The 17295-nt window shown below is 39.9% G+C and overlaps 1 protein-coding gene across 1 annotated transcript in view; it reads left to right on the forward strand.

Annotated features, from left to right (window-relative positions):
- The first annotated feature begins 4554 nt into the window (after window positions 1–4554).
- The window catches only part of pigk (phosphatidylinositol glycan anchor biosynthesis, class K), a 31645-nt gene continuing 18904 nt past the window's right edge, over window positions 4555–17295 (forward strand). The window contains exons 1-9 of the mRNA XM_048262730.1: window positions 4555–4688; window positions 6182–6235; window positions 6364–6455; window positions 7383–7518; window positions 7865–7976; window positions 8088–8184; window positions 8638–8755; window positions 9588–9698; window positions 13083–13267. Of these exons, the coding sequence (XP_048118687.1) occupies window positions 4605–4688; window positions 6182–6235; window positions 6364–6455; window positions 7383–7518; window positions 7865–7976; window positions 8088–8184; window positions 8638–8755; window positions 9588–9698; window positions 13083–13267 (989 nt within the window). The 5' untranslated portion in view covers window positions 4555–4604. The remainder of the gene's footprint in view (window positions 4689–6181; window positions 6236–6363; window positions 6456–7382; window positions 7519–7864; window positions 7977–8087; window positions 8185–8637; window positions 8756–9587; window positions 9699–13082; window positions 13268–17295) is intronic.

Consider the following 17295-nt stretch of genomic DNA (forward strand, 5'->3'; position numbering starts at 1 on the left):
CCCATCATCTGGCATATGAAAGTAAATGTCTGACTGGCAAGTTCAATGTCATCAAGACAGGAAGACATCAACACTGAAAGAAGCCTTGGCTAATGTCATTTCTGTAACTATACCTCAACATTAGAGTGATGTCGATATTAATCAAGGTCTAAGGTCATTCAAATTACACACCAGAAGTGGAAAGGATAGGCTTATTTGCAGTGGACATGGACAGTGTCTTATATGGAGCTGCAGATGGAAATCTTGCCCCTGAAAAGAATTGAATGACTGTGTAAAAGATTTAATAGTGAGTGGTATTTCATAGACTAGTGCTTTGTCCAGACATTCTGTGACCTTCACCTTCTTTAGGACCAGGCCTTTGTGCTTATGTTATGAGTGGTGTTGTGGTCTAATGTTCACCATTAAGGCCCCCTCAAAACAGACTTGTGTCAGGTACTTGGCTGTGCTGCACTTGGCACTTGGCACATTCGGCCGTACTGTATGTGGTAGCCTACTTGGCATATTTGTAGCCTACCTCCACCCGCTGTTGTGACCATCACCCCAGTCCTCCACAACCTCCACTGGCTCCCGATGAAACACAGGATCAAGTTCAGTGAGAGCGCCAGCAGAATGTGGAATGTATTGTGTGTGCGTGTGGTTGTATCTTTCACTTTTTCCTTTTAGAGTTTTAGTTTATTATTTATTATTTACTAGTTTTAGAAGATTACTATTTGTATTTGTTATTTTATTGAACTCTCTTTAACACAGATAAAAGGTATGGACTTATCAAGTCAAGTCAAGTCGGCTTTTATTGTCAATTTCTTTACATGCACTGGTCATACAAAGAATTGAAATTTCGTTTCTTACTTTCCCATGCAGACATAGACATGCTTTAAATACAGACATAGACATACTATAGACATAGCCATAGACAATAAACATTAAATTAAAGTGCAAGACTGAAATATAGAACATGTATGTATCAAAATAGAAATATAGGACATATATATAAAAAAATATATAAAAAAAATAGAGGTAGTTGTGTTGTATATTTATAGTCAACATAGTCTTAACAGTTACATGAAGTTTAAACTTGTGCTTGTGTGACCTGTATATTTACATTGATATGCAGTATGCAGTAATGTACATGTACAGTATAATGACAATAAAGATATATTCTATATGATATTCAAAATACTTCTCACCTACAAAGCTTTCAATAACCTAACCCCTCCATACCTCTCCGACCTCCTCATCCACCACACCCCCACCCACCGCCTCAGGTCTGTTAATGCAAACACTCTCAAGACCATTAGGACCAAACTCCAGACCCGGGGCGACAGAGCCTTCTATAGCTGCTGCACCCTCCCTCTGAAACACCTTCTCCGACCACATCAAACAATTAAACACCCTACCATCCTTCAGGCCCTCAAAACTCACCTCTTTAAACTCGCCTTTTCCTATAAATTGACTCCCCCAGCTCTTCTCTTCTTATTGTCCACCTCTCTAGTTTTGTCTTCGGCTTTGTCCATGTGTGTGTTTTTTTTCTGTTCATGTTTTTTGCTGTTATGTAAGCTATGTCATATCAGTAGGCCTATTTGATATGTCCAACTCAAATTCCAAAAAAGTTGGAATGCTGTAAAATGTAAATAAAAACAGAATGTAATATAAATATATTAACTGAAATAGTGCAAACACATCAATTGTTGAAACAAAGTCTTTCTTTGGAAGAAAGGTGCTATGAGGTGTTCTTATGGATTTCCTATCCAACACAAGCTGACCTTATACCTTTACCAAGTTATGTAGCCTCAATTATTGAGAGTGTGTGAACTAGCTGCCATCAACAACAACAAAATGTGGTCAGCCGATTAATGATTACCCTTCATATAGGCTTTGTGGCTTGTGCTATTGCGCTCCTTGCCATAAATTATTAACAGAAAGCAGAACATTATTAATTGCTTTTTTATAATGTTCTAACCAGTTAATAATTAAACTAGATGTACCGCAGAAAAATAAATCACGCTGAAAGGCCTATATGATTCTAACTGTCTCACTAAATTACATTATCCACACTCAATTCTCACTGGTATCTGCTAGACAACAAGTACCAAAACATGATTAGTTCATAGATTTCACATGTAAAATTCATTTTATACAACCCCACCCCCATCTTGCCTGTTCATAATTCTGAGAAATTCTTGAATTGTGTGCATGTGTGCGTGTACACGTTTATGTTTATGTGTGTGGGTGTGTGTGTGTGTGTGTGTGTGCGTGCGTGGTTGTGTGTTTGCCTGCGTATCAATAAAGTATCTATCTGGGGATCAATAAAGTATCTATCTATCTATCTATCTATCTATCGTATGTGTGTTTGTGCATGTGCATGCATGCGTACATATGTCTACTGTGTGAGTATGTGTCATACGTATGATTACTGTGAATGTATGTGTGTGCGTGTGTATCTGTTTATGCACATGTGTGCACATGGAATGGGTTAACATGACCCCTGGAGGCAAACATATGGAAAAAATTGGTCATCCTAGGCCCTACGGTTCTCAAGATATTCACAGAAAACTGTGTCTGCCCTACCCTCCTTTCGGGGGGGTCCAGTACAGCGGGGGGGCTACAGATCAAAACAAAAAATGATGGTTCCATGCTATCCATGTGGGGTTACATGCCCACCAAGTTTCATGTACCCCGGTCTTTCAGTGTCCCGGGAATCCTTGTTGGTGTACGGTCACTAAATGTACACATAAATTATTTTATTGTAAGGCCCCCCATGAACGAATGTTCACAAAACTTGGCATGCATTTGGAGGGTGTCATAATGATCCTACACTTTAAATTTCGTGCAGTTTTGACCATGTCAGCCAGAGATATTGTGATGAAAACACCTAATTTTTTGCTTTTTAATTTTTAACTAGGTGGCGCTATACATGAAATAAGTGGTAATAGGATGGGTTGACATGCCCCCTTAAGACAAACATACAAAAAAAGGTGGACCTCCTAGGCCCTACGGTTCTCGAGATATTCACAGAAAACTGTCTCCGGCCACCTACAGGCCAGTTGGTGTATAGTAACATAAATTAATTTATTGTGTGGCCCCCCATGAACGGAATTCCACGAAACTTGGCGTGCATTCACAGGGTGTCATAATGATCCTACACTTCCAATTTTGTGCAGTTTTGACTATGTTAGGTCACAGATACCTGCGATTACAACTCCTCATTTTTACTTTTTTGTGTTTAACTAGGTGACGCTATACATGAAATTAGTGGTTATGGAATGGGTTGACATGGCCCCTTGAGATCAACATACAAAAAAAAAATGGACTAAACCTAGTCAGATTTTTTTTCTTTTCTTTTTCGCATGTCCAAATTTCCGTGCGGCGGTCATAATAATTAAAGGTGAGGCTTCAGAACACTGCAACAGAAACCTTAAAATAATGGTTCAGGTGCTTTTTTTATTGTTTTTTTTTTTTTTTTTTATTGTAACTCCACTTGAGGCCTAAAATACCATGACCATCCAATATCGTTTTTCAGCCCTTTCCTTTGTGTACGGAGCCTTCTCTGGATTCTCTGAATCTTTTAATAATATGATAAGATCTCAAAATTATTTTGCTTTTTTATGTTGGGGAACATTATTATTAGATTGTTTCCCTATTTGACAACACAGTGTTTCGCAAAGTGATGAATACATCACCATACTTCTGAGATACTCTGTCTCTTTATGCTGCTGTGCACATGGGTCCAATAACAAGTGCCGGATTAATTAAATAATTCAGTCACCATTACATGTTGCTGAAATAGGCCTACTTTACCTAACCTTCATCACTACAACACATAGACTGAGTACATTTAGCAGCTTTTTGAATGACCCTTACTGGTCACTGTGCAGTGTGTATTGCTATAGCCTACCTGAATAGTTTGCTTCTGGATTTTGAGAGCAGGTTGTATAGGCCTATCTGAGATTCACAATATGGGTCAATATTCATAATTGGAAACATTTTAGATTCATATTGGGTCAGCAATTTTCAATATGCTATTGGATGAAGTAGCCTAGGTCTATAGCTTATACCCCTTTTTGGAAATAATGCAACATATAAAAATATGCAAAAAAAAAAAAAAAAAAAAAATCAGAAAATGCTTTGGACTCTGATTTAGTCTATTTTACCTCATAGCCTATTGATTTGGTCCTTTATCCCTTATTTCATTTATTTTCTCATTAGTTGATTTGTCTGTGGTCATCATTATCTCCCTTTCCAGCCAACTCTCAGGCTCACTAGAAGACATAAATCCATGCTCTCTGCAGTGAAAGGCGTGCTCAGCTCAGAATTATCTCATCGCATGGCCAGGACTAGGCTATCAGTCTTTTTATGGACCATTCTCACCTGTCAAAGTGTACCAACAACCAGGCTGTTTGTTCAGTTAACTCGTTAGTCCTGCGTTTTATACCGAAGCGAATGTAGACTAGTTTTAGTGAAATAAAGTTGTTCTATATTTTCCAAATAATCTCGCGCAGCCCTTGGCCAGTGTAGCCTACTTTTATTTTGAAATCTGAAAAGCCGAAAACAGGAAGTGCTTTGAGTGCGGGTGTGTGTGTGCTCTGCTCATCTGCTTGGAGAACAGAATGGGCAGCCCAAATACATTAGGAATATTTGCCGTTTTTGTGTTGTTACTTTATCTGTCAACCGCCCAAGGTAACGACGTGGAGGTATGATTTATTTTTATCTTACGGAGTAGGGTGACATTGCATGCATTCCTTACTTACGGTCTATGGACAGTGGCATAATGTATCGATAGCTAACTTACGTTAGCAAGTTAGTTGTCTTCCTGGTTAACTAATGTCAGCTCTGCTGTCTATGGTGTTGATACATTTTCATCATGTTTTATCAGACACATTGGGTGACCGGTCATTTTGCAATTCGCAGTTTAGTTCAAGTCCATCTATGTGATTTCCATAAACTCATTTAGCAACCGTGTTTGATAAGAGTGTTGACAGCATCTAACAGACACCACCACCTGCCTGTTCTGTTCTATTGGGCGTTAGCATGGATATCGATCTTATTCATGAAATTCGAACAATCTTAAAATAACGCCGGAAGTCCGGGACCCATGAATTATCATGAGTAGCCTAACTGAAGTCACCCACTGAGGTTAAAATGCAGCTCTGCGATCAAACCAATTACAGGTTTGCATTTCACCTTATGCTTGCGTAATAAGGATTTATTTTATAGTGACACATCTCTACTAAAACAATGTAATTGTTCTCATTTTAGCCTTGTTTTGTTTTCACATTCACTCCTTTAATCGGTCAAAGTCACGTTTAGGTATTTTTACAAGCGGTCAAATAATGAATGTGAACATTGTAGTAGCCATAATGATCGATAACCTACAGTATGCCAGTGGGTAGGCCTACAGTACATTCACATCACCTGAAGGACACGCTAAGCCAATAGTGTCACATGCATAGCCTACTCAAAGAAATCACATCATTCTTGCACTCTTCTATAACTCCTCATTTCTCAAGCAGTAGCCTATTTTCAATTAACAAACCATAATTTATCTGTCAGAATATGCACCCAGTCTTTCATTGATAATAAAATGCCTACCTAAAAGAACAGAAGCAAGTAGTAAACATTATGAGATCCTATAGCTGTCCTTACATATAATTCATTATTACAAACAGAAGACGAAAATGCAAACCTCTATTGGGAGTTTGTGATGGTCAAAACAAAAAAGTAAGTATTGTGATGAGTAGGAAGAGGAGGAGAGCTGACAGGATCATTTACTAGATGTGCATGTCTTTTTCTATGATAATCATATTGGTATTACATAAGCATGTTTGTAAAGCCAAATGTCTGCCGAATATCCATCTAGTTGTACCATATTGAAATTAATTGGACTTAGAATGATGTGCAGAAATAGCTGTGTGTTGCATCCACTCACTCTTATTTTCTGATGCCTACGGTGGCCTGGGACATTTGCATCTGATTGAAATTTGGTTATGGGTAGAGGTTTAAATTGCCCCAATTATAGTGAAATAGGCTTCACCAGATAATGGCTCACGTTGTGTATGTTGAAATTGCAATATATTCATATTCAATGGAGATTATGGGGACTTTCAGCACAGTTTTCCCACACATAGGATTATGATGTGCAAGGATGATCAATGTAAAGTGAACCTTTTCCCTTGTTCTAATTCAGGGCAGAGCCCGTCAGTTCTTCAGCAGTGGGCATACCAATAATTGGGCAGTGCTGGTGAGTACAAATACAGAAAAAGTTTCCTTTTCACTTTTAAAAAAAAAAATAGTGTGAGATTGTATGTTTGATGTCAAATATGTGTGGCTAGTTGTTGTCATTGTGGCATGTTATGTTCTTTCCTCTAGGTGTGCACATCCAGGTTCTGGTTTAACTACAGACATGTAGCCAACACTCTTTCAGTGTACAGAAGTGTGAAGAGACTTGGAATCCCAGATAGGTAAGTCACGTTTCTTATATTGATATTTTCAGGCAGTTGATCGGAAGTAAGTTAAAGATCTAGCACAGGAAATATATAAGATACTCTTCATCCCTATTTCGCTGCCCTGTGATAAAATCTGTAGTTACCAAAATTAATGCTTCTCAATAGAAATTATGTAATAAATTGAATATACTATTATTTGTATTATCAGTAGTTTTGGTATTAGCTATCTCTTTGCATGAGCCTAATAGTTGAGCAGCAGAAACTAGAGATACAGTAACTAGACCATGCATTTCATTTAAAGGTACACTATGCAAGATTTTCACCTTTACGAAGCCAATTGGATGGTAAACGAACTTGTAATAGGCGAATCGTTCACCTAGCATAGCTATACAGCATACTGTAGACGTAGCGAGCTGCTACAGAGAAAACCAGCCATGCAACTTCAAGAATGACGGCCCAACAATTCTTGTGAGAATCGTGAAACATTACCTTGTCAGTAGATATAGCTCTTTGGAGATCACTTTTGCCTGTTGTTAATCCTTCACCTCCACAACAAAAGCTTTTTTATTGTGTACAAGGTCACGAGAAGTTTGCTATTTACAACAGCAGAGTAACATACATTTATCACGACTCTAGAAGGAGCTCTACAGTTGCCAAAAATACCTAAACCTGCATAGTGTACCTTAAATTACAGATCTGATGGCAGGCATCTAGTGTCGTGCCATCACACCGATATTTCTTTGATGCACTATGAGGCAGTTAATCATGAAGTCTTTTAAACAAAACCCACTTGACATTTCAGTTCCATCCTGTTATCACATGCCATAAGACAAGTCATTATGTGATCTCAAGTTGTCGGAGATGTTTTGACCATCCTAAAAGGACGACTCCTGCTATTCATACTCTTATTTTTATAAGCTATTCTTGCCACTGTTTTCTCAGTCACATTGTTCTGATGCTGGCGGATGACATGGCATGTAACCATAGAAACCCCAAACCAGCGACTGTGTTCAGCCACAAAAACATGGAATTGAATGTGTATGGTGACGACGTGGAGGTGGACTATCGAGGATATGAGGTAAGACGTGGTGTTGTTCTCTCACACGTGTGTGTGTGTGTCTGTGTATCTGTGTGTGTGTGGGTGTGTGTGTTCTGTTGGGTCATTGTAGGTGAAAAGTGCATCTACAGACGCTCCTTTTTATTGTTTATCGACACAGTGGCCTTTTTAAATATATAGTTTGTAGATTTATGTTTATAAGTACAAGTACAGTAACCTTGTATAACACTACAAATTGCAAACATGAATGTACATAATAAATTAAATGCCATATTTTATTGGAAGGATGAAACATGGTAATTGAGTCCTTGGCCTCTCTCAATACTGTAAATCATTTGGTAGTCATTGTATTTTGTAATTTCTTCAGGTGACCGTAGAAAATTTCCTGAGAGTTTTGACAGGGAGGCTGCCACCAAGCACCCCTCGGTCGAAGCGTCTGCTGTCAGATGACCACAGCAACATCTTAATATATTTGACTGGTAAGAATCACAGCCGACTAATACAGGTAGCACCTACATATAACTTGCCATTGCCATTGTCACTTTAGTCACTAACCTTGCCTTTTTTGTGGTGATCTTATTGTTTGTAAGGTCATGGGGGAAATGGTTTTTTGAAGTTCCAGGACTCTGAGGAGATCAGCAATGTGGAACTGGCAGATGCTTTTGAGCAGATGTGGCAGAAACGACGGTAAGATGATCAACCTTTTCCGTTGCTTTCTCTCTGCTATTCATTTTCAGTTGAATTCAAGCTGAATGAAAATCTAATTAAAATGAAATGTTATCTATCAGCCCTTTTAGACTCACACCTACATAGCCGCAAAGGCACAATTGTCTGTGGCTATGAAGTGGACTTGGCTGGTTCTGTGTGCATGTTGACATTTTGGCTAATGATACCAATTTTGATACCAATTTTGCTAATGATACCAATTTTGTAACCAAGTAATTTTTAACCAAGTGTCTTGAAAGTGTCTTTTTATTGTTCAAGGCAGATTGCTTGTGGTAGAGAGCAGATGACAGAATGGAAATAATACTTTTTAATATTCATTGAAAGCATGTATATCACCTGTATGCACTTCCCAATAGCCAGCCTGTTGTATGATTTTTTCAAGTGTGTGTGTGTGTGTTTGTGTTTCCTTTCCAGGTATCATGAGCTGCTCTTCATCATAGACACCTGCCAGGGGGCCTCCATGTATGAGAGGTTCTACTCCCCCAACATCATGGCCTTGGCCAGTAGCCAGGTCGGAGAGGACTCACTCTCGGTAAGAACCTAGTTTTAGTTTTCTTTAGTTTGTAGAATCCCCTTGGCCAAAACCTTTAAAGTCCTGGTAAGCCAAAATTAAATATGTTTTGAGATTGTCACATCACAGAACATAGAGCCATTAACCATTTAGAAAAATAAGAATGAATAAAAATGGGCATGGGCATTTGAGGTGAATATTCTGCTCTGAAACTGTGGGCAAGTCTGCTGAAATCACGCCACAACTGTCCTACCGCATAGCGCCAAACATTCTCTAAAACATCTGATTCTTATTAACTGAGATTCTAATGAACTAATTGGTGGAAACACATTTGTTAAAAAAATGAGCCAGAGTTTTAACAACTTCTGATCTATTTATGGATGATAACAAGTTGAGCGAGACCATTTTTGCATTAACAACAAAATAGCTTACCTGTAAAGCTTGTAGTGCAAAGGTCATCGAATGAGGTCAAAATAAAATGCTAATTTTAAACCACTGAGGCTCAAAATAGCATTACATTTCATTGTTATTGTGGAGAAGGTCCCTACAGACACATCAAAGTATTATAAACTTTGTGTACAGACTAGAGAGGTTGTAGTAAGGACTGTTAATGAAGTGCGTTACTGTAGCTTGTCTTCCGATCACCGCCATCTTGAAACGTACAGTAGGTACAAATTAGTGGCCTTGTTCGACATCATGCAGTGCTGTGCAGATCTGGCTGAACGTGATGCATGTTTGCATTGTAAGATGGTGGCGACCGGAAGGTGAGCTATGGTAATGAACTGACTTCAATTGTACTAGAATGATCTAGAATGATAATGATAGTTTTGTATTTTCCTCATGTTCTGTGTAGCACCAGCCTGACTTGGCCATTGGAGTTCACCTGATGGACAGGTACACCTTTTACCTGCTGGAGTTCCTGGAGGACATACACCCATCCAGTCAGGCCAACATGAATGACCTGGTAAGGCAGTTTTCTCTCTCTCCCTCTCTCTGTGTTTATATCAGGTGTAGGTCTGCGTGTAATAACTGCTTCCATTGAGAGGATCTTGCGGATCCTCTCAACTGTCCTAGTTTTCCTCTTCCTCTTGACATAGCTGTAGGTCTCCTACATACATGGATGAAATGAAAGATGAAAGTCCAAGGACTTGTGACGGCCACCTCTCTGGACATGTCACTTGAAAGAGAATGGCTGATCTCATATAAGGTCACAGGCCTTTGAAGCACAAGGGAGGCATGCCTTTTTTCTCTGCTTGTCTTTGGCAGACGTGTGTGTGTGCATGTGTGTGTGTGTGTGCGTGTGTGCGTGTGTGTGTGCAATGGGGATGGTGGGGTGGCGGGGGTGTAACTCTGAGAGAGTACAACTCACCCCTGTCAATATATTGGCTGGGGGATTTAGACCATCTGTCCACTCACCAGCCCCCTATTGTCTGTGCCGTGCAAATCCACAGTGCTATCAGACACCCAGTGCCTGGCTGCTAGGGGTGGGCGATATGGACAAAAAATAATATCTCGATATTTTTTGTGATTTTGACGATAACGATAATTAGTCGATATCCTTTAAAAACATTTTTGTAAAAGTCTGAGTTACTTTACAGCTCATTATTTATGAATATCATTAATAGAATAATAACCAATAATCTAACCTGTGACTTTTTAACCAAATCAACCAATGCATTGTCACTCTATGACACATTTCCAATTTTGCCCCCACTTGTGTGTGTGGCAATGACATGGTCTAGCCAGCTACATTAGAGAAGATGAATAGGCCTAACAGTTTCCCAACAGAAAGTCTGAAGCTGAAGTTCCTTTCAAAAACCTTTAGCCTACTTAGGATTCACTGTAAAACTAAGCAGACCAACAGAGTACATCTCAGTTATTTCCTTCGATGTTTTGTTTAAGAGAAATCATGTAGGCTTGCATTCCAAGTTACAGAATAGAAACTAATGCGTTAGCTTGTGGCTAATGTATATGAGAAATCCCAGAGATGCTAACAGTTAGCATAATCGATACACGTAGATATTTAGAGCGAACTTTAGTCCATTTACAAAAGGGTTACATGAGAAGAGTTCTTTGTTTACAACTGACTACTAAAATACTGAAAGGCTAATGTTTTCTCTCCATATAAAACCATGTAGGAAAAAATGTGACTGTCTCATCAATGCTACGTGAACAGAACAGAAGTAGCTGCACAAAATCCCAAGTAGGCCTACGTCTCGGTCGCTACACAAAACAAACATTAGGCCTGCGTGTGAAGGTGGACCCACTAGCGATCATGTGACACTTGCTCTGCTGCAACAAGGGGCTTCTCTCGCATACACCTCCTGTATTTAGTGAATGTATGGGGTTTTAATGCGTGATTTCGAGTGTTTTTTTCCCCATAAGTAGGCCTAATTTAAATACTCGATAATGTAAATTTGCACATCGTTAAAACAACAATCACGATATTATCGCAGACGATATATATCGCCCACCCCTACTGGCTGCTTTTTGGCAGATTGCTGCACGCAGGCCCCTCTACCTCTATCCACTCTGTGAATGAGCGTCAATGGATTTCCTCCTGAGATGGAAGAGATTTGTGTTCAGACAGTCATATCAAGAGCATCTTCCTGCTTTGTTCCCACATTTGTGTTTTGGGATGTCACTTTTTAGTATTCTTTCATCCCTTCCATGTTAAGATGGGCTGAAGGTGGCATTAATTGCTATTGAGCAAATATCGCTTGTGAGTTTACTGGATGTGGGGGGGGGGAATGGTGTGTGTGTGTGCGTTTATCTGCTTGCCTGCATGTGTGTGTGTTTTATGTGTGTGTTTGCTTGTGAGTGGGTGTGTGTTTATGTGTGTGTGTGTGTGTGTGTGCCTGCTTGCCTACTTGTGTGTGTTTTTATGTGTGTGTGCTTGTTTGTGTGTGGATGTGTTTGTGTGTGTGTGTTTTGTGCATGCGTGCTACGTGTTTGTGTGTGCGTGTGTGTGTGTGTGTGTGTGTGTGTGTGTGTGTGTGTGTGTTAGTTTGTGCATGCGGGTACGTCTTTGTGTTTATGTGTACTTGTGTGCATGCGTTTTTGTGTGTGTGCATGTGCGTGTGTGCCTGTGGCATGTGCCTGTGTGCGTAAGTATGCCTACATGTCTACTGTGTGTGTATATGTGTGCGTGTGTCTTTATGTGTGTGTGTGTTTATGCATGTGTGTACATGTGTGTACATGCGTGCGTGCGTGCTTGTGAGTGTGTGTATACCTGTGTCTGTGTGTGTGTGTGTGTGTGTGCGCCTGTGATTGTTTATGTGGTTGTGTGTGTGTGTGTGTGTGTGTGTGTGTGTGTGTGTGTGTGTGTGCCTGCATGTGTGCGCATATCTTTATGTGTGTGTTTGCATGTGTGTGTGTGTGTGCCTGCATGTGTGTGCATGCATAGTGTACAGTCACTAAATGTACATATATATTCATTTATTGTATGGCCTCCCATGAACGGAATTCCACGTGCCAGATTGATCCTACACCTTCAATTTTGTGCATTTTTGACCCTGTCAGCCAGAGATACCTGTGATTACTGTACAACATCTCATTTTTGCTTTTTCATTTTTAACTAGGTGGCACTATACATCAAATGAGTGATTATGGGATGAGTTGACATGGCCCCTTGAGATGAATATACAATAAAAAATGTGGTCCTCCTAGGTCCTACGGTTCTCGAGATATTCACAGAAAACTGTGTGATGATATTGTTGAAGTGGCAATGTAATGTGTCCACACCTCGTGGATAGAATGTGATTAAAGTTCTGTGGCTTCTGTGGCTTTCTGTTCATTTGTCCCGGAACACAAATGCCAAGCAACTCTTTTGTCTTTGTCAACTCTTTGTCAACACGAGGGGAATGTGAATAGTCCAAATTTAATTGGGAAGATTGCATTTTAATTGCTAATGCATCCCCCTTCATTAGCATCATTACTGGCATGTAGAAGGCTGGCAGCTGCTGATGCTACCTACGGGGGGGCTCAGGGCAGGACGGGCATGTGTGTGTGTGTGTGTGTGTGTGTGTGTGTGTGTGTGTGTGTGGGGGGCATCTGTGCTGTGCGCTCAGCCCCAGCATACTGTATCTCCTTCACCTCTTAGGTGGAAACGTGACCGTTTTCAATAACAGAAATGTGTTGACCTTTATTTAAACAGAACACAGAGGCAGCTGCCGTCTAAAGAATTTCCCCTAATTAGCAGAGGGAGGTGATTGATATAAAGTAAAGGGGCTGGAGGTCTCATCTAATGAGTAGAATTTCCTTCTGTTCCAATCAGAATGAATGGCATTTATTTTTTAGGTGATGTGATCTGGTGTTTTTTTTTTTTGTGCTTGTCTGTGTTTTACAGTTCAAAGTATGTCCCAAGAGCCAGTGTGTGTCCACTCCAGGTCACCGTACGGACCTGTTCCAAAGGGACCCTGGCAGCGTGCTTATCACTGACTTTTTCGGCAGTGTCCGCAAGGTGGAGATCACCATGACAACTATTAATTTGACAGCCCCTGCAGCCCCTGTTCTGAAGGAGAAGGAAGCAAGGTATGCTATTTGCTCACACTGAGTAGTTTTACTTCTCTGCCTGTTTGATAAGTGTGTGAAGGGAAATGGTATTTAGAAGCAGTGAAACTCTGAGTAACATCAGGCTTACTTTAACAGGAATCAAATATAATGATATCCTAAAAACAAATCCATAAGATTTCTCAGTGTGAACCTGGAACGCTATCTGAACTCTCCAGATATGATTACTTTCTGAAACATAGCAAATTATAGTGAGGAGTAGTTTGCTGAATGCCATCTGACTCTATCTGAATGCTATCTGACTACTTAAGAACCATGTAATTTGTTGTGAAGCTCAGTGCATTATTGTTCAGATATTCTGTTTAATACTATGATATTACCAGCCGAATATACAGCACCCTCCAAAAGGCACCCCTGGTGAAGTCGAGTAAAAATGTATCTTAGTCTCATAATGAAAACAATTAGTAAAAATGCAACCGTGAAGGGGAGCAATATAATTCTTATTTTTAACAATTACACATGCCAAAATGATTACCATATCTATATTCAATACTTTTAAAGCCTCCCCTTTAACAATAAAATCACTCATCCTATGACATGCCATAAAGTTGGAGAATGCAAAGCAAGGGATTTGAGAGCATTCATCTTTCCAGAATCTTCCCAGCTTTAGACATGCCGAGGCCTTTCTTGTGCATCCTCCTCTTTAACTCATTCCACTGGTTTTGGTCTTCTGAATTTATTGGAGTTTTTGGCTGGGCTCTGTTTAAGCCTTCAGAAGACATATTTGTACTCAACATAGGCTCTTGATTTATTTTCCTTACTGAGATAAGTAGAAACACTCTCACAAAAAGCAATGAACAGAAAACAAATCCCTTCAGGGTCTGAACAGCAGACCTCACAAGTCTGAAAAATCATTTTGGTTATCATTTTCAGAGCACCCAAACACCTTATTATCTCAGGTACTTATCTCAGTAAGGAAAATAAATCAAGAGCCTATGTTAAGTACAAATATGTCTTCTGAAGGCTTAAACAGAGCCCAGCCAAAAACTCCAATAAAATTTGTATCAACTTTGAGGGACCGCTATGACCATGCAGGATTATCCAGACCAAACGTGACGATTTTGCTACATACTATTCCTATTTATGTACCAGCATGCAAAATTTGAGCCTCCTACATGGTTTAGTTCTTGCGCTGTGGGCTTGTGAACTTTGACAAAAAAAAGAGGCCGTACAAAATCGACACCCCCCTCCCCCTGTAAAACTGGCTGTATCTTGGAAAGTATTGGTCTTACATAAGAGTAATTTTACAGTGTGTCTCCTGGGTAACATAGGTCCACCTGGTAATTTTTTCAGAATTATTTGAGACCTAAGTGCGTGGGCCCTGGTTCAACTGACGTGGAATGACCCAGAGCTAAATGGGGGGAGCTAAGCTAAGCGTAGTAGGCTAGACTAGACTCTGACTAATATGGTGTTGTGGAAATCATCCGGTGTGTCCTCATCGCCTATGATTTAAGTATGGCTGAAGTAAAACTTGGATGCTAAACCTGTATTATTTAGGCAATTAATCCCACTGATCCCTTTAATTTTAGGCTTATGTGTACGTTGCCAAGCTTGTTCATTGTTGCACTGTCGGTGTTGCATTAGACTATCTTTTACAATACTGTACATGTTCTATGAGTGACATTGCCGTTTCTCTTAGTTCTTTGGGATTTAAGTTTTCTAAGGTGACAATTCGGCTTGTAGATTATTTCTCCCTCTTTTAAATTGGAACGAGCGTGGAGCGATTTCACTGGAGTGGGAGGATTTTGAAGTGAAGCGGGGAGCGAAATTGAGCGGATCGGCCTGACGTGAATTTGAGCAGAGGAGCGGCCGAGTGAACAGCCACCTGAGCGAGGAGCGGGATATTCGCACCGCTCAGCTCCGCTCACTAGCTCTGATTGTTAGTAGGCCTACATAATGTTTTTGAACAGTTTACTTAATGAGCTAACAAAAGTAGGCTGATAAATGTTTTATGTTTTGGCGCTTCAGTTGAGTTCAAAATAAAATGGACACAACAAAATAACAAACACTTAATTTAAAAAAAAATTGTTGTTTGGATTAGTCGACTAATCAAAAATTAGTCGAAAGATTAGTTGTTAGAAAATTGTTCGTTAGTGGCAGCACTTGACGTAACCAGCAATGAAATGACACTGGTACTGAAACTGGTACATTATATAAAGTATACCAAATGCATCTATCTTGTAAACAAAAGTGTTAACTGCAGTTGATTGCTCAATTCCAAAGAAAATACATGTCCATATTTTATAACCCTGATGCCATCAGTGCCGTGTGTTGAACAGTCTTGCAAACTGTACTCCTGACCCATGCCGGATAAGCGGTTGTGATTCGGAAATTGGCATCAATGGGACCCTCTCCAGAGTGACCTGCAGGTTCAGAACAGGTTCTTCTGTGTTCACCCAGGCTACCATTTTTGTGTTGGATCTAGACATATGCTTTGATTGATTGACCTGCTAGATGATTCAATCATGACCCACTTTCAGTTTCAGATAGACAGATTCTGATTTAAAATGGCCTGGTATTTTATGGAGTCCATGATGCCATGTTCCCTAATGAATTTCCCAGGGCCTTTGGAATTAAAAACAGCCCCACATCATCATAGACCTTCCATCATACTTATCAGTAGGCATGGGGTTCTTTTCTGTATAGTCATGTTTTGAATAATCTGCTAGCATGGAGGTCACTTCTGAATTCTGTAGTGTGTAGTCTTTCCCATGTTGAAGAATGATAAGGGCAGTTGAAGTTCTCAGTCACTTTATTTTTTATACCTTTGTGAAACAGGAAGTCATGAATTACTGCTTGAAAGTTCATAGGCACTCTGACACTAAATGGATAAAAGCTTTAGTTGTATTTTGTTTTTAGATTGTCTTGTCAGGGTCAATGTGAGTGCCAATAATGTTTATGAGGTAGTGTTTTTCCTCAGAATGTGCTCTCCTTTAAGGTTGGATTTTTCACCTTTGTTTCCATTGTGTAATAATCTCTGTAATAAGAATGTAGGCTAAATCAGTAGATGTACTGATGATGTGACAAAGAATGTTGATTTGTGGAACTTATTGTAGGCCTGCTTAGAAGGCCAATCAGTGTTAACATCTGCCAGTCTGACTCTGACGCAAGCAACAGCAGGCCACCCTGCTTTTTAACACTAAATCTGAGTAGCTACTGGAAAATTGGAGCTTTTTTGTCTGAAATTGCCAGTCTGGAGAAGAAAAGAACTAAGTGGCCTTCTGTGGGGTTGAAAAAGCTGCAGTGAAGGTGCAGTCGGTAGGAGAATGTCGGGTGTGAATTTCTCTGATTGATCTTAAATGAGAATTCACTTATAGCCAGAGACATTTGTGTTTGTGACGCCAAAGACATTTCTCATGGATTTTTATCGTACATGGTTTTAAATGCCCTTGAGATTTAACTCCTAGCAGGTAAACAGTCTGGAATTTTAAAGTGCAGAACACGTCTCCTCAAGTCACATTGCTTTCGGGTTTTAGGCTGGTCAAATATTTAATTTTCACAATATTGAATTCATAATCTTGGCTCAATCTTTTAAAAATAGAGTTGATGTTAAGCCTTTGAATGGATGAAAGGATTGAATGCGTAACCAGGGCAAAGAACAGTGAAAAACATTCTTGAGGTGATTTCAGTGCCTGACCACTAGATGGAGTAAATAGATCTTGTTTTGTCTGGTAGGACGGTCAATGTCTTTCAACAAGGCCCCCTGTTGAGCTGGTCCATTATGTTCTATTAGCATGATCCCTCACACCCACAGACACACACACACACACACACACACACACACACACACACACACACACACACACACACACACACACACACACATAGATGGCACAAGTGATATGAAGTATAATTCTTATTCAAGATTTTGTCTTATCAAGGCACAGTGCTCATTTAGAACTTTGTCTGCTGAGATGCAGCTCTCTCTCTATCAGTAGTGGAATGACGCCCGGGGCGCCATTCACTGTGCCCCTGCGCGGATGGAACTA

Source organism: Alosa alosa, chromosome 1 (genome assembly GCF_017589495.1).
Source record: "Alosa alosa isolate M-15738 ecotype Scorff River chromosome 1, AALO_Geno_1.1, whole genome shotgun sequence".
In the NCBI taxonomy this organism is placed as follows: Eukaryota; Metazoa; Chordata; class Actinopteri; order Clupeiformes; family Clupeidae; genus Alosa; species Alosa alosa.